At 41.9% G+C, this 24548-nt stretch overlaps 1 protein-coding gene across 2 annotated transcripts in view; it reads left to right on the forward strand.

Moving 5' to 3' along the window:
- Positions 1 to 24548, forward strand: part of rsrc1 (arginine/serine-rich coiled-coil 1) — a 127136-nt gene that overhangs the window by 21514 nt on the left and 81074 nt on the right. For both annotated transcript variants that reach the window (XM_078246206.1, XM_078246205.1), the window contains exon 5: positions 22985 to 23021. In XM_078246206.1, coding sequence (XP_078102332.1) covers positions 22985 to 23021 — 37 coding nt within the window. The remainder of the gene's footprint in view (positions 1 to 22984; positions 23022 to 24548) is intronic.

Genomic DNA, 24548 nt, shown 5'->3' on the forward strand with positions numbered 1-24548 from the left:
AGTGGTATACTCCACTACAGGTCTAACTACCTTAGAGGCCTCCCTTTGCCTCTACCAGAATAGCACCCTCAATCCCTCCCCAGCGCGGTGTCCTTTAATCTAATTTAAGGCCACTGTAATATGACTGGTACCCAGTTGTTGTCTGTCATAGTGAATGGCACAGATGTGTGTCAGACTATGGATCCCATGAGCGGTGCAGACCAGCTGCTGTGCAATACGTAAATTTAAGAGATTTCAGCTCCCCAGATATCAAAACACATGGTGCAGTCTATGTTTTGCCCTTGTCAGTTAACAGATAACTTAAGTTAAGGGCATAGATTGAAAAGTGTATGTTATAATACACATCCAAAGGTCGATCCAGGTATTGATTAAGCTGCTGTTCAGTTTTTAAAACAAAGGAATCATTTGAATACTTTGCAGCTAGACTTGTCTAAAAGGCAAGATTTATTTATAGCCTCTCCATTGGATTTTCTAACAGAAGTATGCAGTAGTAGCCAAATTGCAATTTAGGATGTATTCTTGATTCAACAGTGCAATCAGATGATGAAACGTATCACTGTAGCAACGGTCGTAGCACAAAAATGCATTACATTCTCAACATTTTGATTAAACTTTGCTTTTGCACCACTGTCAAAGTTCTAGGAAACTGTGTGTGTGCTATATCTTATTAAGTGAAGTAAATGCTAATTATTGAGAAAATGCATCTTTGACAGTGAATCTTAACTGAGATTGTTTTTAACACAACTCATTTAATGTATTTAACAAGTACTATGCACAGATATAACTGAGGAAAACATGCACATGGTTAGAAATAAGGGTTAAGCGTTCACATATTATTCAAGCTATTGTTTCTTGTTTATTTAGAATTATACAATTTTTAAATGATCTTTCAAATAACGAATCATAAGTTCAGTATACTTGTTAGCGGAAGCAAGTGTTGATAATAAAAAGCCTTATCCTTTTTAATACAATTTCCATATATCTAGCTTTTTTTTAAAGCTAATGGAGGCTTTATTGGTCATCAATGAAGACCGTGGGACTCAAGATTTCTCTGTGAACAGAACAACAACAGACGTTTGCTTTTAATTTAGTTGAAGCTATTACATATTGCCTTTCTTAGATCTGTATCAGGAAAACAAATAAAGCTAACAGTGAAATGTAAGGCCAGCAGACTATATCTATTTTCTTATTAAGGCTTCAATATCCTTCAGCATCGATAGGAATCTCTTCCTTTATCTCTGACCCCGCTTTAGCTAGTCTGTGCATGCGTGTGTGTGTGCTCATATACGTAGTAAGTGTGTTGGTCTGTGTGTGTGTGTGTATGTGTGTATGCATTTCCACCTGTTGCAGCATCAATATATTTCAAACTGTCTATCCTCCTATCTGGCCTTCCAATTTACTGAAACCTGTGGAGGTATGACGTTGGAATAATTCTGACTAAACCATACGGTGCTGACCTTCCAACATACCAGGTGACATGTACTGTATATATGTATGTATGTATGTATGTGTGTATATGTGTGTGTATATATATATATATATATATATATATATATATATATATATATATATTATCCTAGTTAACTCTTTTTTTTAAATTTTTTTTATCTGTTCTAAATGTACTTTAAAAGGGATATTTCTTCAAGTTTTAAATGCTCAAGATCATATTTGAGACTTGTCTACTCCATTGGTATCTCAGTTCACATCGACAGTACATGCAAATAGCTTTAGTCTTGTGAAGAGAACCATCTGGAAGGGTTTTGAAACTCAAATGGCCATTCAAAAGAGCCTTTTATTTATCCATTTCTGCTCAAGGAGCTGCGTTCATGGATGTATTATAAGACCTGTAAGACCTGCTCCTGTTCCACCGTCCCGTCTCTGCTGCATGCAGTTTGTGGTTAATGTTAAATTGGTGTATATTTTGTGACATGATGAAAGATAATTTTTCCACTTTATTTTGACTTTAAATTGTCAACATCATCACACTTACAGTAAAATGAATGAGTAACATTTAAATGACGTTGGTCTATCTGTGGACCTTGATATGATGTTACTTTGAGCGTCCAAAAGCTGCCTGACATGGATGTTCCTGTTATTCCCCAGGTGCTCCCACAGAAGTTGAGTTTCTTTAGCAGAAGAAAGGCAAAGGCAGGGAAATGTTTCAGGAATATGTAAAACGAGGCTTTCTGCACTGTATCCTGTCTATGACAAGTCACATTTTCTATTTTCTGTCTTTTCCATTATCATTCTTCTACTCTTAATGGTGATGGGGGTAGGATCTTTATGTAAGCCCCTGATCCACACACACACACACACACACACACACACACACACACACACACACACACACACACACACACACACACACACAGACAGTAACACTACAACCTCATTTACATCCAGGTTGCCTTGCTGGGTGGTAGGAGAGGAGTAAAGCAGTGCGATGTTGACGGCGGGGTGGAGAAGAGGCTCAGGAGCTTTATAGTGTCTGTCAGGATGAAAGAGGGGCCCCTCAGAGCAGCACCCTGACACTGACTCTGTGTGTGCATGCTCGTGTGCGGTGTTGTCGTCATTAAACATTTAACACTCCTCTAGTGTGACAGCAGACAACGTGGTGCACCAGCAGCATGTTTTCATGCAAAATTTATTGAAAAAGACTAGCTGTTGTTAAGAGATCTTGTTGCCTTTCACCAGTGGCAAAGGGTAAGTGGGTGATTGTGTGTGTGTGTGTGTGTGTGTGTGTGTGTGTGTGTGTGTGTGTGTGTGTGTGTGTGTGCCCAGACTAGTGTACAGGGTCAGTAGGTCAGCTTTGCTCTGTGTAATCCTCTGGCTTCGTATTTACAGAGTAAACATAAAAGGTTTTTTTTAAGAATTTAGCCCTATAACACTTTGTTTGTTTGTGTTTTTCTTTCTTTTTTTCCTTGATTGAATTCTCAGCAAGGCGGCTTACTTGTGTATTGTGTATATTGTACATTCAGAATAGAGTTAAATATATTCAAGTGGCTCCCAACCTTTTTATGTCTGACATACCCCCACAGAGCACAAGTACGCCTTCATCAGCACCACCCGTCATGTTTCAAATATGTTAATTTTAATTGATGTGCATCCATAAACTGGATTTCATTTAACACAATTATTTATGCAAATGTAGTTCAAATATTTTTTGGTTGGTTACGTTTGGAACCTTAACCATTTATTCATTAGTTTTAGGGATCTATTTGTATTTCTCGCTTGCTAACTAGTTTTCATGCAATCTTAATTGCAGTATTTGGTGTTAATGTGTTACACCTAGGCCTGCACAATTAATTGCAGTTGTATTGAAATCGCAATATGGACTAGTGCAATATCCAAATCGCAGGGGGGCGCATTATTTGTTAAAGGCAAAATATGTGTCAAACCAGTCTGAATGAAGTATTGTGGCGCTGCAGAGACATCCCGGCCTACAAATCCTACCCTACAGACTAAAGAGAAAAATCTTTGCTTGGTACAGATCCTCGCAAAAATCACACTTCAATCATTTTAATTTCTTTCAATGTTAATAATTTTCGATTAAAATGTGAATATTGATACAAAAACAATCATTCCCTCCAATACCGTGAATCATATTGCAATCGCAATATCAGTCAAAAATAATCACAATTAGATATTTTCCTCACATCGTGCAGCCCTAGTGACAACTGACACAAGTTGGTGGGAAACTGAGGAGTGCTGCAGTTAATTGGTTATTGTGACAATACATTTAGGCTACTTAAGGTCAGCCTCGCACACAATTTATAATCAACTTTATTTATAATCCTATTTGTTTGTTTTCCTCTCAAACACAAAAATGTAGCTTCTATAAAATGAAATTATGATTTAAATTTTTTCTAATTAGATGAGCTACTCAACAATCTTTCCATGTGCCCCTTGGGATTCACTAAAATATACTAGGGACAAATTACAAAGATATGTGAAATAGCTTTGATTCTCAATCTGCGTGGAAGTGGACCCGATACTTTCTCTTAACTCTGTGTGGCCTGAGTCAGGTCCGGTTTCATTTCATGTTTTTTTTTTTTCCTTCCCTAAATCAGAGCAGGATAAACAAACAGTGTGTTGTGTTGACAAGTGCACATCTGCCCCCAGGCAGACAAATGACAAAAGTATAATTTGAATGTAACTTCACCTGATGTTCAGACCCAATTCCCACCTGTAATTAATTAGCAGAAATGCAGAATGTACAGTTACACGACGGTTCCTCCACAGAAAGTTTTAATTTCAAGTCACTGCCTTAAAAGGTTTTGGCATAATCAAGCTGCAGAGGTTCAGGCTTTGATCAGGCTTGAGGGAATGTAGTTAGGGTATGGGTGAAGCAAAGTCAAGGCCTAGTGTTTTTGGTTTTTGTTGCATACTCACTCTTTTCCCTTTCCATGTCCGTCACCCTCCTCAAACGCACCTCGTTCATCAAAAGAATGTGTCTGCTTTCAAGAGAAGTCTTCACCCTTTCCTACGGCAGTGTCGACCTCTTTGCTTTCCTCTGTAACCGATCACCAAGGTAGTGGAAGAACGTGGGCTGGCTGCCATACTCCACATCCTCAATCAGAGAGGTCTGTCCAATTAGGCTGAACTCCTTGTCTGTGCTGGGTCACGGGAGGACTGTTGGTCCATGTGACTCAATTTCATGTCATATGAGTGTGAAATGGGCAGAGGCTGGGCAGCAGAGGCACAGAGGGCAGTGTGGAGACCTCTCATGGCATCAGAGAGCTGTCTTTTCCCTGTGCATGTAAAACTAGAGTTTGAATGAGTTTAGGGTTAAAGAAATGAAATGACTGGCTACCTTTCATTGAAGCCTGGTTTGATGTCTTTGTCTGTGAAAGAATCATTTAGGAGTTTTTCTCTGCTAGCAAGGGGGAGCACTTCAACAGCGTCCATTGTTCACACCTTTAAACTAGCTTATTTTATGAGGGTGGAGTTTCCTTTTTAAAGTCTTTAAAATAAAGCATGTTTCCTTGACACTTTTGTCCATAGAGCCGTCCCCACCATCCCGCTTATCCCCATCTCTCTCTGTGAATGTGATTGTTTAGTAATTCCTCACATTACTGTGTTTTCCCCTGACAAGCTAAACAGAACCCAGCATCACCACAGGGGTCCCGGCAGGACCCGCAGGCCTCAGTTTGGCTAGCTTTGCTTCATCGCTCAGCCTTAACCTCTGGAAGCCTAGAGGCTGTAAGGCAGAGAGAAAATAAAACAAGACCCTCGACACAAGCACACACACATTCACACTCACTGCTGTTGATTTTTTCTCCTTCCTTGCCTTACTCTGAGGAAATGATTGTCTGCTTCTTTGCCTCTGTTGAACATCTATCAGCTCATTAGTGTTGGTAATACACAGAGAAAGTAAGTGTGTTTGTGTGTGTGTTTGCGCTTATGTAGCCCCTGCCTGCGGCATCCTCTCAGCCTGTTGGGAGTGTGTGTATGGGTGGTGTGGATGGGACCGCTGCTGCTGCTGCCGTGGTTGTGTGTGTGTGTGTGTGTGTGTGGTGTTCTGTTTGTCTGCATTCTTGCAGGACTCTAGGCTGTGTCTGGCTCTGGAGCAGGTCTGGGGAGGTAAGAGAGACTTCAAACACCGTCCTCGGAAGGTTAGGATACACTTACATTGACTTAAATCAATGAGCTGTAAGTGTGTGTATTATTTGTGTGTGCGTCAAGGGGCGTAGCCTAGTGGCTAGGAGCAAGAGGAGACATGGGTGAAGCTGAAGAGGAGTAGGTATGCATGTGTGTCTATAAGTGTGTGTGTGTGTGTGTGTGTGTGTGTGTGTGTGTGTGTGTGTGTGTGTTGTGGGTGGGGGTTGGGTAGTTTGATGAGAGTGGGTGAAATAGAAGTGATGCCTACATGCAAAAGGTGGACAAGCGCACACACACATATACAAACACACACAGAGGTCCCAATAGACAACACACATGTGCACACAGAGCATTGCAGCTGTAGTGTTTCTTGGCCCATGGCTGTATGTAGTCATTAGCTGCTTTTTTCCACACAGATAATGAGCATATATTGGATAGAAAACAGCCTTGCTGCATAAACTCAATCTTCACTGGACATTTATTCTCTCACACACACACACACACACACACACACACACACACACACACACACACACACACACACACACACACACACACACACACACTGACCTCGCTCCAAACCTAAGTTTAAGGCAGGAAAGGGTGAACAATATAATAACTATATGTGCATTATCTAATCTTAAAGACTGCCCAAGACAGTTTGTATAGGTGACTTCTAATAGCTCTTAAGCACCAGCTATATCCCCAAACGGACAAGGACACAGCATAGGCCAGCATGTTCACAAATGTGCTTTGTACACAGTGCATACGGTCTATAGACATGACCAAAGGACAACATCTATATTGCTTGGACCGAGGGCTGGGCGATATGGAGAAAATCAAATATCACGACATTTTTGACCAAAAACCTCAATATCGATACCACAACGATATTGTAGTGTTGACTACACAATGAGATTTTTGATAAATAATCATCTTGATCGATATAATGACTAAGTGGGTAAAGGCAAATAATAGAACAGTTACAACAGTCTGGTAAGTTTGGAAAATGACATAACTTTACTGTAATGCAGCCTTTAAAACCAGGGAAAGACAATACTTATGCCATGTTACGATATCCAAAATCTAAGACGATATCTAGTCTCATATCACAATATCGATATAATATCGATATATTGCCCAGCTCCACTTGGACCCTCACACCTACACAAAATTTGAGCTATACCATTGGAATATTGGAATATTTATTTTTTATTTTTTTATTGGCCCTTTTTAATTTTATGTAAAATAATAAGTAGAGAAAAAGTTGGTGTTACCATCAACCAACCTTTTCTTGGTCATTGACTGTATCCTAATTAAACCCTGAATGATGAACGGCCTTACTTGAGTACAGGAAGTCCAGCCAAGCAGAGTAACACAGACAGAATCTGATAACGATACTCTCATCGATACTGTCATCGATACTACTCTTTATTATTTGGTGCAAAAAATAAAGACCTAAAAAGATTCAAGTTATTTTATTTTTAACTTTTTTTTCAGAAATAAGTCAAGTTGTTTCTACTGAGTTTCCTGTGTATATATAATGAGGGAGGAGCAATTGCTACAAATGGCTGGTCTAATAACTATAAGCAATGCAATATTTAAAAAAGTTTGATCTGCTTGTCGGAACCGCTCTCACTAAGTTTGGCTAAGCAGCTTATCACTAAAATGAAAATAAGCTGGTCCACCTTAAAGGTCACCCACCTCATGCACGCACGCACGCAAGCACACACCAGACCACACTGCACCGCCACATTCACAGCTATCTGCTAACTTCATACTCACCGTCACACACGCTCGCTTTTTCACTCTCTCTCCTGCTCATTCGCTTACATTATACACACATATGCGCTGTGTTTTTCCTCAAAGGAGTTCGGTACTTGTTGTACAGCCCAAACACATTTTAGTTTAAAAAACATTACCAGATCATTAGACCCAGCAGGTGCCAGGCAGCGTTGCATAAAAAAAACAATAGCAGTACTGTTTGTCCAGGAGCTTATTTATACTTCGGTACTGACCACTCCGGAACCGGTACCAGTTTAGTACTGGTTCTTGACACCCATCCCTAGTAACCGATCACCAAGGTAGTGGAAGAACGTGGGCTGGCTGCCGTACTCCACATCCTCAATCGGAGAGGTCTGTCCAATTAGGCTGAACTCCTTGTCTGTGCTGGGTCACGGGAGGACTGTTGGTCCATGTGACTCAATTTCATGTCATATGAGTGTGAAATGGGCAGAGGCTGGGCAGCAGAGGCACAGAGGGCAGTGTGGAGACCTCTCATGGCATCAGAGAGCTGTCTTTTCCCTGTGCATGTAAAACTAGAGTTGGTATAATGAGTTTAGGGTTAAAGAAATGAAATGACTGGCTACCTTTCATTGAAGCCTGGTTTGATGTCTTTGTCTGTGGAGGATTTTTTTCTCCGCTAGCAAGGGGCAGCACTTCAACAGCGTCTATTGTTCACACTTATAAAATTATTATTATTGATGAAAGGCTGACTCGAGTACTGGAAGTCCAACTTCCGTCCAACAGAGTAAGGCTGCATTCACACACTGCGGCGGTCCTCAGACGGTCTGACGAAAACACAGTGTTTCTCCTACTTGCCCTGCTCGCAAGTTCCCACTCGGTCCATAGACTATGTAACAAAGCCAGATAATAATACAAACTAACTAACCGATCGAGGCAGGAGTAGACCAGCAACTCCCGTGTTCTGCGAGGTAAAATTACTGTTTTTGTCAAAGGAGTCTAGTGGCTTTGAATTGAGCATAGATATATAATAATGACATAGTGATATAGCGTACACTTAACTGATATGGATTTTTTTAGGTGGGCCTTTTTTCAGGTGGCTAAAATACATTTTGCTGTGTGGCCCCATCCTCAGCAGTATATTGCTTAGCTTCCATGCCGGTAGTCCTGTCTGCTTCTCCAAACTGTGGGCGTGCCAACCGCCATCTACTGTGGGTAATACACTGACTATGCATAAGTACCTCATATAACCCTCATATAACCCCCCGGTTACTGTAGAAAATGCTGTCTATGCCTGAGAATGACCTTTCTCTCTCTCCTTGTCTCGTGTGTGTGTGTGTGTGTGTGTGTGTGTGTGTGTGTGTGTGTGTGTGTGTGTGTGTGTGTGTGTGTGTGTGTGTGTGTGTGTGTGTGTGTGTGTGTGTGTGTGTGTGTGTGTGTGTGTGGAGAGAAATCTGGCCACTTTTAATCGCAGGAGAGACACCCTGAGCGAGCGATAGAGAGCTGTGACAATCCACTTAGTGCGCTCTGTAATCTGTTTAACCATTTAGTGAGTTGTTGAGGGAGTATGCAAACACTCACACGTATACACACACACTAGACACCCTGCAGGCTTAAGCGGTACACAGTCTGCCTCCTGAACTGGGTAGCCATTCAATGCTGTTTAGAGTTGTGTGTGTTGATGTGTTTGAAACCTGCTGTAGGCACTGAGAGAAGCCAGGCCTGGAGCATGATGACAGAGACCAGACCTGGCCAAATAGAAGATCCCCCCCAATCCAATTACCTTGTTCCCCTCTTTTATTCTCTCCTCTCCTTGCCTCCCTACTCCTCTCCTCTTTTTACGACCCAGTCTTAGCAGGAGCAGCAGTTAGTGACGGCAGTCCTGGCTGCTGTTGAAGTGGCTGGCTGTTCAGCTTTATGGATCAGAAGAGGATGCAGGCAGGATTATAAGCAGCAGGTTATGAGCAGCAAACGTGACAGGCCAGCTCCGATTTAGGAGGGTTATGTAAAATGCTTGTCGACAAAATATTTTTTTCTGCCCTATTTTCTCTCTCCCTCTTTCTCTCTCGGCGGAGGAAGCAGGGTGATGGTGAAGGGAGGGAGGGAGCTAAAGGAGAAGTTTGTTATGGAGAGTTATGTGTAAAAGAAACGCACTGTTAATGTTTCATTTTCTACAGACTCCAGTGCTTATTCATCTGCAGCAGGGGCAAGAGAAGGTGTTGTCTGAAGTCTTCACGCTGAGAGTGAGAATACATTATATAGAGAGATGATGTTTTTAGTTGGCAAGAGCAGATGCAGTAACGTAGAGAAGAGAGAGAAAGACGGACAGCGGAGGAGGGTTTTCAGTTATCAGAGAGTACCTTTCGTCGTGCATTTGACCTCTGCTGCTCTGAGACAGAAATACGGCTCTGCAGGTCTTGCCTAATGGCATTGATCATTACAAGAATGCCTCCTTCAGACTGTGTAAACAGCGCTCCAGACATACAGTTAAGTACCATGGCTCAGTTGTGGAAGTAAATATTGCCTGAGAGGAGCATATAACAATCATTCTCAGTGGAGGTTTCAGATTGGCAGCCATTTTTATTTTTATTTTTTTGTTGAAACAAAAAGAGTTATGAGCGCAGTTGCCAATCATACAAGTATGTGTACGATTGATTGGGATAACTGAGGGATGGGCGTACTTATTTGTGTCACTGATACACAGCTCATATTAAAGATTAAGAAGCCACAGGAAAGTTATGAAGCCTCCCTCCTCTCTCTCATTCTCTTCCTCCCCTCCCCTCGCACCCATTTAGCCTGCCACTTTTTCAGCAGAAGTTTAGATCTCGGGCCAATGTTTAATTCATTTGTACTAATGTCTCGCTCACTCTTGCTCTCCTTCACTCTCATGTGCTCTGTCTTGCTCTCTCACCGTCCTAGTCCCTGCGGTTATTTGACTTATTTTACCTTGTGTCTCACTCACTGTCACATGCACACACGCACAATCATTCTCAGAAAAGGGATATTTTTACGATATTGACATGTCACGATATGCCAAAAAACAAAAAATAATGTGTATTATGCGTTAAGAGACATAAATCATCATGTCAAGTTTTTTTTGTTAGCTTTTAATTACGTTTTGCTTGGAATAATTAATTTGGGCACGGAAGATTTGTTAAGGAATAGATGAAAGAAATGAATCCCTTAAAACACGATTTACGAGCCACCACCGACTCATTCATTCTGTTTCTGGTCCTTAAGTCTGAGTCAGAAACCTTCCTCTTTCCCTCTGCTCTCCCATGCACTTTTCTTTCTTAACAGGTTTTCATCTATCATTCTTTCCTCTAAGTATCTTTCGTCCTTTTTCTCCTTTAATAAACCCCTGCCTCTCTGTTCCTGCCTCTTTCTATGCCCACATCTGACAGCATGGAAAGTATGCCCAATTGTGTATACATGTCTTGGGCACTGCTGTTGAATCAACAGATTTTATAAAAAAGAACTAATTAACAATTTTTATTTTTTTATTTTTTATATAAATACGTACACGCTCATCAATGCAGATCGACATCTGAAATCAGTGTCAGTGCTGAGCTCTACGTGGAAAATGTTTTTAGGGGAAATGGTGGAGTATTTCAGAAAATGAAACAGAGTAGCGATTCATCTCGTAAAACTTACAAATGCTCATTAATCAGAAGGAAAAATGCTGCTGGAGCCATTGTTATGGCACGTACATTTTTGCAGGTAAACAGTTGCCACACTTTGTTGAATGTACACTTCAGGAGGGACGTTTTTATATAGTCATGCTGTATGTTGGCATCTCTGATGTATAGTATTTATGAATCCACTGTTGAATAGGGCTGGGTATCATTTGACATTTTTGGATACCACTACCAATAAAATTCTTTTTTAATTCCTTGCTTTGGGAGATATACATGTTTTTCTACAAAGCCCTTTTTTTCTTCTTGCAGAAGAAGCCAAGTTTTAAATTTTATCCAAACACAAAAAGATGAACAAGAAATTTTCCTAAATAAATTGGTCTAAACAAAGTTTCAATCAGCACTTCATCACAGAGTACAACTCTGACCAGACATTCAATGGCAACTTTTGGTGCTTGATAGTTTTCAACTGTCTGTGCTGTGGACGCGTTTGGGTCGGTTGCAAGGTGGCTGCGTGTGCGCTGTAGCACCCATTCTGTCCTCGGCGTCTGTGTGTGCATGTAAGTCTGTGCTGTGCTCATTCGTCTATTTGCATTAGTATGAGACTTGGGTTAACTTTTCTTTGTACCACTTTTCCTTGAAGTCCACACACACACACACACACACACACACACACACACACACACACAACATCTGTGTGTGGGTGAAGGCCTCAAGTGTTCTTCCTCTTCTCCAGTATAATAGTGATTAGTAATTTCAGCTGTCGAGCAGTGCCAGTGAGTGTTGTCCTGCTACAGGGGATACACACACACACACACACTCTCGCTCTCACGCACACTCTCTCTCTCGCTCTCTCTCGCTCTCTCTCGCTCTCGCTCTCTCTCTCTCTCTCTCGCTCTCTCTCTCTCTCTCTCTCTCTCTCACACATACACACGCACACTCTCACACTCCTGACATCTCTCCCTATAGGCCAGACTGCAGAGCGCTTGGGGCCATGTTGTTTTGTCTTCTGACGGACAGACAGAAAGAGAGAAAAAAAGAGAGACTTACCCTGGCCAGTGATTACGCCAGTTTGACATAGACATGGGAGGGGGGTGGGGGGAGGATCAGTGCACGAAGAGAAGTGAAAAAGGCACAGTAGAAAACGGTGTGGAGATGATATGAATAACAATGTAGCGGTGTGTCTCCCTGGACCCTGATAACCTGCAGACCAGAGCCCCGTCCCTGCGACAGGCTGGCCTTTGTGGCCACTTTATCCCGCCTGTACACTTGTAAGGTAGAGCTGGGATAATCGCACCTAATCTAATTAAGGCTAAAGAGGGCCATGACTGAGGCTGGCCAGAAGCAGACTGGGCACTCACACACACACATCAACAAACAGCTCAGCAGCAAAATCCTGTTTGCATCAGAAAAATAAGGTTGTCATATTGATTATGCAAATGAGGGGCTAACTGGAGCTAACTACCTCTCGGCCAGCCGGTTACAGCTGACACAGGCTAAAGAGAGGGATACAGAGAGAGGAAGAAAGGATTAGGACAAATTAAGCTTGCTGTTTTCTTTTTACCGTTTTGCTTGTACGACTTTTAGGTTCAGAACATCCTGTGTGTTTTTGGGTTAGGAAGAAGGAGGACTTCTAACATACAGTTATTTAGTTTATAAATCAAAGAGGGTTACAGTAAACAACAAACAATGCTGAACAAAACTTTCCAGGCTCTTTTGTAACAACTTATATTATTAGAAAAAGTGCATTATTTTAAAATGTCTTTTTTAGGTTTTGTGACATTATGGTCAGCAACAATTTGAAACATGACTATGCCGTTGAAAATATACAGACGGCTTCATATATGCAGTAACAAATTAGATGAGAGGAGAGAAACAGAAGGGCTGTAACATTTCTCAGTGCTTTGTTTATCCTGAAACTAACCATTATTTTTCCATTATTGATTAATCTGTTGATTGTATTTTTAGTCAAATAAGTCCAAAAAAAATGTAGTGACACTGTCTAAACAATTATCAAAGTAGAGTGCAGTTGTTGTGTTGTGGATACATGGCTATTAATAAACTGTGTGTGTGTGTGTGTGTGTGTGTGTGTGTGTGTGTGTGTGCCTGTAAATGTGTACACAGTTGTCTTTAGGTGTGTGTATTGTGTGTGCAGCCAGCCGGCAGCCAGATTGCTATTTCCCCCCTCTGCCCCTATAGAAAAGCCTGGGTATTCTCTGGATGAGGGTGTGATGTACAATTGAAGGGCAGGATTGAAACTGATTACCTTGTTAACTCCTGGCACCCACTGGCAGCTTGAAATAGACCTGAGCGCCAAGGCCTGATTTGCAAATGAATTACCTCTCGCCTGGCCCTCCCCTTCCCCTCCCCTCCATTCCCCCGTCTTCCTCCCTCTCCCTCGTTCTTTTTGTCCATTCGGTGCCAAGATCATCTTTTTATATTGTGCCATGACAGATGCTGTGCCGGGCTGCCATTGTTCCCCATCAGTTTTTCTGGGGCCACGAGGAGAGCCAAAAGATTTCAACATGTGATTTTAACACAAGCGTCCCCCCTGCCGTATAGCCCAATGCTTTATCCTTTGTGTACCAGTACTGCAATCGCAAGAGTTTTGGAGCAGGCGGAAATGTTGGGGAGTGTCATTGTCTCCGTCTCAATAATGGAGAGGTATTTCTCTGATTAGGAAAGGTTCTAATTGGGAGGTATGAAAAGGACCGCCAGCTATTGAAGAAACCACGGGGAAATTGATTGCTCTCCATGTCTCCCTTTGGCTTTTTCTCTCTCTGTCTTTGTCCCACTTTCTCCCTCTATGTAACACACTAAAAAGAAGTCAATTTACTTTAAAACTTGGCCCCAGCATTCAATTCCCTTCAGCACTGGGTCGGTGTGTATAGGCTGAGAAGAGGAAGATATGGGCAGTCTGTTGGGAGACACGCTGGGTCTATGACGTTATATGTGTGTGTTTAAATACGTGTGTGAATGGATCTGGGTCGGTTGAGTCGGCTGGCTCAAAATGTGATGAAGATGGTTCCTCAACCATGACCTACTGATGCATGATTTGTTTCTTAATAGCAAAATAAATGTGAACATGTGCCAGGTCCTAAGCACTTAAGTAGAGTTTTTTTTTCTCCATATTCAAAATGCGACAGAAAACATATTGTTCTTTGGTGACAATCTTCTTACTTATCAGCAGACATATACAGCGATTTTGACATATCCGCAAATATTGGCTGATATATCGGCCTGGCATATTAAGCGGTCTAGTTCTAGAAAAAAAGAAATTAAGTATTCAGACAGAAAGTCACCAAAAACGGGTTTGATCTTTAACACCGGCACCATTACTCTCATCTCCATGTTTGGCCTCTCCTGTCCTTCTCTTCTTTCTAATGTCAATTATGCTCTTAAAGTCCTCCTCATTCAACAAGCTAGTAGTCTTAAAATAGGTCTTATTATTCCTTACATCATCTGTCACATTTTTGTTTGGTTTGGAGGGTACTGCTTAAACCGTAGCCATAAAAGTGCTTATTAATAAAACGTTCTCTCAAATGTTTGCCTGTGGTGCAGAGGGACAATGCAACTTTTTTGTAATGTAAATGATGATGATGGTGTTAAGTAAACATGATAAGCACTCTCGTCTGTTAAAGTGATACAAATTTGCAAAGTTTTAAGAAGTGTAGTCCTTAAATTTTTGCTCCACAGGTTGTTAAATGTGTTAAATTGTATGTGATGGTGTTCGGATCACCTGTGATTTCCCTGTGCCTTTAGAGCAATTGGATGGGGCGATTTGATTGCTTGTTGATAATTAGCTCCTAGCTGTAGCGACTCTGCCCTTGTATGTCTACCACTGAATTGAACCTGATTATTTCAAACGCTCTGAAGAAATGCTTTGTGCCGAAAAGCATAAGCGTTGATTTATTATGATGTGAGCGTAATTAAATAAGTGAAATGAGTAGTGAGAAATGAGAGTATTTTGTCCTCCTTAACTTGGGAGCTCACCCTTTCTGTACTTTTTGGAACATGTCTATTGGTTTTTGGTTTTAGCACTCCACCGAGAATATCCATTGTTGAAGCGCGACCTCCTTTTTCAACTTGTCTTGACTTGTTTAAAGTGATACAAATCTTGCAAAGTTTCAAGAAGTGCACTCCAGTCCTTTAATTCCTGCTGTTTCTAGCTCGCTTTCACTTGTGTGTTGTCCATGACCAGGTGTCAGATATGGGCCGCATATGAACAGGTGTGTGAGTGCAAGCGTGCGTGTGTTTATTACAGAGAGCAGAAAGGCCAGCCATAAATTGGCTTCTTTCTTTCTTCTTCCTCCTTTTCTGACTTTTTTTTTTTTTTTTTTTATTGACTGCACTCAACCCTCCTTTCAGAGAAACATAAAGTGCTAAATTTGTTAGCCCCATTTTTAATGGACTGCTTTTCTCCACCATTTTGGGATTATGCTAAAGTGGAGCCCCTCCATTGAGCAGGAGGGCAGCTAGTGTACCCGCGTATGTATGTATGTGTGTGCGTGCATGCGTGCGTGCGTGTGCGCGCGCCTATGCCGAATTACATAGAAAGCATAGAAGATGTCGATGTTTTGTTCCCTCTTGTGTGTTCTGCATGGAAGAGTGACAGCCCCTGACTTACCCCTGCATTAGCCCTTCCTGTGAGTGTGTGTGCGTGTGTTCCCCCCCCCCCCAGCCCTCCTCTTAGCTGTATAAAACCCTGAGAGGTAGCTCTACTAGTACACACACAGAAATACAATTTCAATTTCAATTGGCAGCCCTGTTAAAAAGGAGCTATGGAGATGGCAATCAGGCCTGGGGGAAGCTGAGCTCCCTGTATTATTGTGCGTGTCCCTCGAATGCTTAATATCAAGCTTTTGCCTTCTATTAGTTAAACAGGCAGATGTCACTGATGTGTACTGTGTATTAGTACATTGTGTATGTGTGTGTGTGTGTGTGTGCGCGCGCGTGTGTGTGCGCGTGCGTGTGTGTGTGTGTGTGTGTGCGCGTGTGTGTGTGTGTGCGCGCGCGTGTGTGTGCGCGTGCGTGTGTATGTGTGTGTGTGTGCGTGCGTGTGTGCGTGCCTGCTCTGGTGTCCCCATCACATTGAGTCTTTAATAAATATGCCTGCCATTCTATCAGCAGGCAAACAACATATGAATGCTCAATGACACGCTTGACAAGGCATGCAAATGGGGTTCACACATGCACACACTCTCTTATGAATGATGTCTCTTTCATAGCGTTACAGTGTCCTGTCTTCCCTTTGCTCACTATCTCTGACTGATATCTGGTTGAGGGCTGAGAGGCTGCTGTAGACTGTAATATTATTTTTGCAGCTAAGGTGTGTAAGAAAGAGATTGGTACACTTTAGAAAAAAAAAACGGAGTAGTGCTTACAACATGGTCATAGGTTATTTTACTAGGTTTCCCCAGTAAAAAGTTATATGTTGTTCAGCACAGCTTAATTCTGGGCCCTTACGTATTAAAATTGAAGACATTCCCAACTGTTTAAATGATGATGATTTCATAGCACATACACATGTGCGCTATCAATGTGATGTTCTAGGCATTTTAAGATTAAACCAACTGACAGATAATTAAACTTTAACTATTAAGATAATCTATTTAGTTGATTAGTTCTGGCTTCTCAATTGTTACAATTTGCTGCTTATCCTTCTCTTATATGATAGCAAACTGAATATCTTTTGGTTTTCAAGTGTTGGTCAGACAATTTGAGCAGTTTAATGCCATCGCTAATGTAATCACTAATGAAAATAATCGGTAGTTGCAGCCCTTAATGGAAAAACAACAGGATTTTGTCGAACTTCTTTCTTCAAACTGCTTTAAATTTTGCTTAAAGGTTAGTGAAAGACCTTGTGGTTCAATAGTGTAATAACTCTAATCTCAAACTTCGTAAACAGAGTATGATCGAGCTATTACAGGGACACAAACAGTCATTGGTGTTGAGTTTTTAACAATGTTTGTTTTAAATTCTTAAATTGGATGGTGTTTCATCGTTTTGCAGTACAGATTTTGATTGACCAAGCCTTACTGCCCCCACACTGCCATTGCTAGTAAAGGACAGTTAAGTGGTTGCTGTCACTTAAAGGGGACAGGGTTTAAAATGACCAGCAAAGTATGCCTGATAATACGTGGTAAACCTGGCCAGTAGTGGACAGTGAAAGGGTTAAAGCTTCCACACTCAGGACAGCAGGTCTGAGAGGTAATGCATGGCTGATGAGTGCTGGGCTAATGGGCAGCTCTGTTAGCTGGAAATCAAATGACTGCCTCTGCATTTTAAGTCCCTCTGTCGCCTCCATTGACTGACTGAAGATATTTATCTCCGCCGTGTCAAAGGGTGGAGGGGAAGAGGAGGAGAAAGAAAGGGGGGTGATGGCATCTTGGAAAAATACCTAATGCAATTATTAGAAACTTGACCACAAATGACAACTCATCTGGTGCTGGCTCTGTAAGTAATTGTCTGCTAGCAGGAGCGCAGAGTTTTTTGGAGGATGAGGGGTAGCAGGCAAGGCAGATGATTGTGAGAGGCCAAAATGACAGGTGGGGAGAGACAATGAGGTAAGATGAGTTAACAGCTGAAAGATCCTCTTTAGAGTGCAAGAGACAGGAAAGGGTTCGAAGACAGTGAAATGGAACACGCACTGTGAGTGATAGAGGCCGAAGGAACGCGCAGGTGAGACAACGAGGGGAAAAAGTATGCGATTAAAGAAGTGTATTAAATAAGGAGAGGCGAGGGAGAAAATAAAGCTGGAATGAGAAAGCAGAAAAGTGCAGACAGTGTGATGGATCCAGTGACGATGTTAAATTGGTTATATTGACCTTGCCAGGGCTCAATTTAACACTCACACTTGTTTGTCTAGTTTTACTTAATTGACCTCAGATAACTAATTACCATTTCCTGGAACAACAGTACATTACTCTCTCTCTCTCTCTCTCTCTCTCTCTCTCTCTCTCTCTCTCTCTCTCTCTCTCTCTCCCTCTCTCTCTTTGTCTCTGACCCCTCCCTTTCTCACTTGTCATTCTTTGTCAGGATCTCGGTCTTTCTGGCTTGTAGCTATTTCGAAGGAAAAAGAGATGTAGTCTGCACATAAAGTATTGCAGGTTCCCAAAGATTTAATGATGCAGTGTGTCCTGTCCACCTTCAATATCTTTGTCATGTCAAATGCAGAACATTATGCCTGACGACTGTCTATTTTGCCTGACATAGAGCTCAACAGTGTGGTTCTGGAAGTAAAAATCAGCCATAATGTCTGACCACGAGTTACATGGTTGTGAAACGAAAGTTTCTGTTCCTGTAAAAGCTAGAAGTCTGTATGAAACCAACCTTGTTTTAAAGAAAAACATGTTTTATCCGCGATCTTATGGAGAAAAACTACACTAGATACCAAAGAACCCACAATTCTCAGCGTAACCGGTCGGATTAGTCCAACTCGCTGTTACCATAGAAACGTTTGCCGAAACCACGAACGGCAAGAGCGAGATTCTGCCATTGAAGTCTATGATAGTTTCTGTACACGGTCTTGTACCTTTGCCTTTTTTGCCGTTTTCAAAATGTGTTTTTTTTTTTGCGCCGAATCAAATGTTTTATGCTCACTAGAAACTACCGATCTCGTAGCTGGTTTGCTTGGTTCAAGACTTAAAACTCTTTATATAAGTAATTTTTGAAACGTCAATGAAACGATTGAATGGGGAAAAACACTTCCAGAACCAGAGCCGTTAATAAAGTGGGCGGTCACTGTTGAGCTCTGTTAAAGGTTGTAAACGTTGCGTCATAAACATTTTGAGAGCTTACAATATTTACTCTCTCTGTTTTCATTTGCTGAGTTTGTCCTGCACCTGTATCCATGGTTAAGGTTTAACTTGCCTGGTAAAGAATTTGTTTGCCACTTCATAGATCTTAGGTCCAATATCAGTGTTTCTTTTTGAAGTTTAAAACCATTGGATCTGCCATAACCAATCGCTAACATTTGGTCGTGACGTCGGCTTAGCATCGCTAGCGTTAGCCTTAGCCAACTCCTTAACAACCACAACCAACGGAGCGAGCTGGAAAATCAAACTTTTCCCTTACTACACCATGGCCACCAACAAAACTCAGTAAAGATTGTTCTTGCTCGGGCTTTAACTTCTGGATATTCGGCAGTGTTGCTGCCACAACGGACCAAATGGCTTCGCTTGCATCTTTCTCCGCCGCCATTACGGAACTCCCCGAAGGTTACCGAACCTCAACGTCATCGTTCTCAGCCACTCCCTCTGTTCACTGATTGGACCGGTAAAGATTTGACCGGAGAAAACCCAAGAATATACCACAAACCCAGATGCAGTACTGAAGGAAAATGAAAATTGAACGGAAGTACCTAGGAGGGCGGAGCCAGGCTAGCAAAAGCACAGGTTTAAATGATGAAATTAAGGATGGCTGGTTGCCGGGTTGGCTCAGTGGTAGAGCAGGCGCACATATACTTAGAGGTTTATGCCTCGACGCAGAGGTCCAGGGTTCGAGTCCGACCTGTGACGATTTCCTGCATGTCTTCCCTCTCTCTCCCCTTTCTCACCTAGCTGTCCTATCAATTAAAGGAAAAGCCCAAAACAATAATCTTAAAAAAAAAAAGAAAAGAAAAAAAATAAACTGAACAGAGCCCCTAGTAACCCCTGTGCTCTTCCTACTATAACAAGTCAAAATGTCTGGTGTGAAAAAAGCCTATTGCACCAATATTCTCGTAATTGAAGTCTAAACTAGACTAAATTGTTAAACATTACCTTCATTTTGGCAGACTTTTATCTCAACACATTTGGAGAAAAATGTAGGACACTTAAACAGGATGTAAACAGGATTGCATCATCAACCCAAACAACCACCTGAGCTATAGCAGTTCCCATTATCTCCGCACATCATACGTCATAAAATGTCTATGGACAATTATTTACACACACATTCTTATAATCATACTGTAGTAAAGCGAAGTGGGTGTTTAGGCTGTATATGTCAATGAATACATTCATATTTACACTGTATATAGCACTAAGTAAGATTTTAAATGTGCCACGAGTTCCGTTTCTTGATTGAGGGTAAACTACAATACACAATGCGACTGCCACTCCTTCTAGCAAGCCTGTCACAGTGTATCAGGAATCACTGACTGTCTGCTTCATTCCTGTCTTTCCATGTCTTCACTTCATCTCTCTCCCCATCACTTTTCCCTCCCTCCCTCCCGCCGGCTGTGTGCCAGGGCAATAATGTGCTCCTATGGTTGTAGTAAGCAGGCCACAGTGTCTCTGAGGCCTTGTGCTACACCACCATTACTATCTGGCTTGCCTCCACTACAAATTGGATGAACAGGCACTGACACATTTTCAATATTATTACATTAAACCAAGTGGATTTTGATTGATAACCTAATATTGGCCTAATGCAAAACATCAATCATGGCAAGTATATTAATTATTTAATATTGTGGCGTAATTCAGAAATCGATGCTGCCTCTGCGTTGAAGGCACAGACGGAGAGAGGGAGGGAGGGAGATAAGGAGAAAAGGAAAGCTCTGTCCCTGAAGACCTCAGCAGATTATATGATGTTTTGAAAAGAGATATGAGTGTGTGTGTGTGTGTGTGTGTGTGTGTGTGTGTGTGTGTGTGTGTAATGGAAAGAGCGATCCCTTTGGCCCGGGTGTGGACAGTGCCGGACAGCTTGCCCTTGATGAAGTCAAGACAACAGATGACACAGTGGGAGATTAAATGCAAGTGAAGAGCTTAATAAAGGTCTGATCACAAAAATAAAAGACAAGGTAATAAAAAGGAGTGCAAGGGGAGAGAGAGGGAAGAAAAAAGCACAGGGAAATGAGTGGATAAGGAGGAATCGAGCGCTGCGTCTCCCCTGTGTTAGATTGTTTCTCACTAATTGCGCTTCATTAGCGGATTACACACACTGTCACCAAGGTAACAAATGTCTTGCTGTCTGGTTGCCGGGCGCCCATCATGTATAATGAATGTGGCGGGGTGTTTGTCAGAATGTAATGTAATTACAGCTAGATGAAGTTTGCCTTAAGTGGTTGACTTGTCTGCATGTGGCTCACTGACAGCGCAGAATTAACAAGCAAACATCCGTTCTTCATGACTTCTTCTCTCCTTGTTTCTTACTTTTGTTAGCATTTCTGTTGAGCATTTCGGTCATTCCTTCATACCAGTTTTTAGAAATGTTGATGATGCGGGAATGGCTTAGGTTTGTGGGCACACTGGGTATGGGACCTGGCCGGATGGATGGATGGATGGATGGATAGATGGATGAAAGGGGGGAGGGAGAGAGAAGCGTGGGGTGGAGGGTGGGATGGATTAGACAGTATGTAATTTTAGAGATGGTGTAGATTTACACTGTGATGCTGCTGGCTGCATTAGCAACTGAAGCCTGTCGATAAGCCTTCCTCCTTCTTAACACACACACACACACACACACACACACACACACACACACACACACACACACACACACACACACACACACACACACACACACACACACACACACACACACACACACACACAGTGAAACGCTACGGCCAGGGTGGAGATGTCAGTAATGGGGGCCAGAGTTGCATGGAGAGTGCTGGGATCGGGGACGGGTGCTGTTTGTGTTCTCTTGATCTGTTGATTTCCACTACTGCAAATTTGAAATGTGCCAAAATCGCATCTATTATTTACTGCCAATTTGCTCTTTTTAAAACCGACTGCTCCCCCCTCCTCCTCTTCCACTTCCTCGGCTCGCCATTCTCCCATTGCTACACTGATAATCATACACACGTTTTTTTTTTATTATTATTAATTCACACAGATAATAAGCTCCGAGTTCTTTCTCTGTACTGGAAATTATTATTATGAGCGGCAACAGTGAGGCGACCATATTGGTTAACCTCTGTCTGGTGTGGACACAAACACACACAAACATGCACAGCACTTCAGTCTGAAAGGTTACATTTAGGATAATTCTTCATTATCTATTTTTTTTCTCCTTTTGAATAAACAAAACCTGTCACCGAGATCAATTTCTTCCACAACCACTCTGCTCATTGTCAAGCAAAAATGTCAAAAAACACAGTTTTTAGCTTCTCAAATGTGAATATATGCTGTTTTTCTTACTTCTCTAAGAAAAACTCAGTATCTCTGGACTGATGGTTGGACGCAGACATTTTCAGTTCATTTTATCATCTTGCGCTTTGGAAACCAAACAATGATTCAATTGATTGAGAAAATAATGGGTAGATTAATAGGGTTGGGTACCGTTTGAATTTTTACTGAGAGAAAAATCTCTCAGGTGGTGTCCAAGAGGACTGTACACACAGGTAGGAGTTTGAAAGGGCAGACAATTTGGGGTGGCTGTCCCGCTTCCCCCACCACCAGGATACAGGTCTTGTTCTGAACGACAGACTAGCAGAGCAAGTGTAATATGTTTACTAGCGATCACGTACAGTGAATGGTTAATATGCTTTTACGTCCGTTTTGGTGAGCCCAGAGGGAAAATATGTCATTTTAAAAGTAGCCTACATTTACGATAGCTAGCTAACAGTAGACTACAGAGAAAGTGTGATATTTTTACGTTTGTTTCAGAGCGTGTACAAAAAGCCGTCTATGAGCAGTGATTGTAGAGTGCATGTCGGGGGAAATATTTCAGTCGGAACCGAAATTTGCGTTGTAATCCGGTCCGAATACTACCGTTTGCGTAGGTACCGGATCCATAGTGGTACCCAACCCTATAGATTAATTAATAATGAAAAAAAAATGCTGCCCTAATTCTAGCTAATCAGAATTAGCTACAGGTATTGTTCCAATTCAATGAGAACAACTATTCAGAAATTGGTTCAGAAATGTTAAATTAAGCACACTTAAAGTAGAGTTTGTTCTTCTGTGTCTCTCGTGCGTATTAATGTGTGTATTTTTTCGGTATATGTGTGTGCACGTCTGCAAAAGAATGTGTGTCTGCACTTTATTTACAGTTGTTTTGTTGTGTTGCAGGGACGCTGCAAACATCAAAGGCAGATTAGAACATCTGGTAAGTTCTATCTGACTACCCCATTTTTACCCCCCCCCCCCACACACACACACACACACACACTCACACACTCACTCACTTTCAAATCTGCATTCCTAATGAAACCTCCGGAATTGGAGCTGAATACCTGCAGCTAACATCAGGCAGGGAAAGAAGACAGAGAAAACAAGGATAGAGGGAGGGTAGTGTCGACCCTAGGGCCTGGTCCACCTTTTATATTAGCGTTTCATTTATCCCCAATTCTGCCCAAACACACACACAGGTTATCTCCCTCATTTTTGCATTTATTGAGGATATTTGCAGGATTTCTGCATGTGTGCATATCTGTTTGCACATGGATGTATAAAAGGAGATTATTTTTTTTTTTACCTTTCAGACACACACACACACACACACACACACACACACACACACACACTCCCTCTCTCTTTCACCCTCTCCCTCCTCCTGTCAGCATGGGGCCTTTCCTCAGTCTTCTCCCATCCATGAATCGAGGGCCTGCTGGAAACATTCTCCCGGGACAGCCCTGCAAATTTAATGGCCAACGTTTCTCTTGCTACTCGCTTTAATACGGGGTCAGAGTGCCGTGCAAAAAAGCGAAAAGGTTCTCTCTCCTCTTTTTGGGTGGGAAGGAACCGAGGTTTGATGTGCCCCATATTCCAGGGGATAAATTATAGACAGGGGTCAGCGAGGGTCCCGACTCTCTGTGGATGCCACATGCCCTCCCTCCTTTGCCTCCCTGCATACTAAACCTGCAGCTCCCAGCACCTTACGCAAATGATACCCCCCCCCTCCCCACCACGCAAATGACCCTGAATATGCCACACAAATGACTGACCCTGAAATTCAAACGGTTCGCAGTAACTCTCCACTTGAACGAGTAGCAGATCAGATAAAGTAGACCTCTGATTTTAACATCGTCAAACTCATTCGCAGAATTGTTCCTTAATGTTATTATTGACTGTAATCAAACTCTGATTGAAGTGGGATATAAGAGTTGAGTGGTTTTGCCTGTATTTTGCTGTACTTTGTTTACATCAAAACTGCATTGAGTTGCTCCCAAAGTGCATTAATGCAATTGTTTCATGTACGATTATAATACAATTATTAATTATTTATCTAAAGCATTGTGTTGCACTTACGGCATGTGAGATAGAGAGGCAATGGTTGTCTTTTTGGCTGTCTCCAATACTATTCCCTCGTTCCCTAAATCATTGCTCGCTACTTTTTTGCCCACTGTGGAACTTTTTGAGGGCACTATATAGTGCATAGATTTTTGACTCCCAGTTCAGACACTTAAATAAAATGACGGTCATTAAATATAGTGCACGACATAGTAATGGTCTAGTTTGGCTTTGGAGATGTCTATGGGTGGGTCTGGAGTGTGATTGATGTTGTACTCCATAAAAGGGGGTGTGAATTATTCAAGAGAGGATTACATGCATAAACAGCATTAATCAATATGTGTATTGGCAGTTACATCTTGGCAAACATTAGGTAATGTGGGTCTCATGTGGAGATGAGTCT

The sequence above is a fragment of the Sander vitreus genome, chromosome 3 (genome assembly GCF_031162955.1).
Source record: "Sander vitreus isolate 19-12246 chromosome 3, sanVit1, whole genome shotgun sequence".
In the NCBI taxonomy this organism is placed as follows: Eukaryota; Metazoa; Chordata; class Actinopteri; order Perciformes; family Percidae; genus Sander; species Sander vitreus.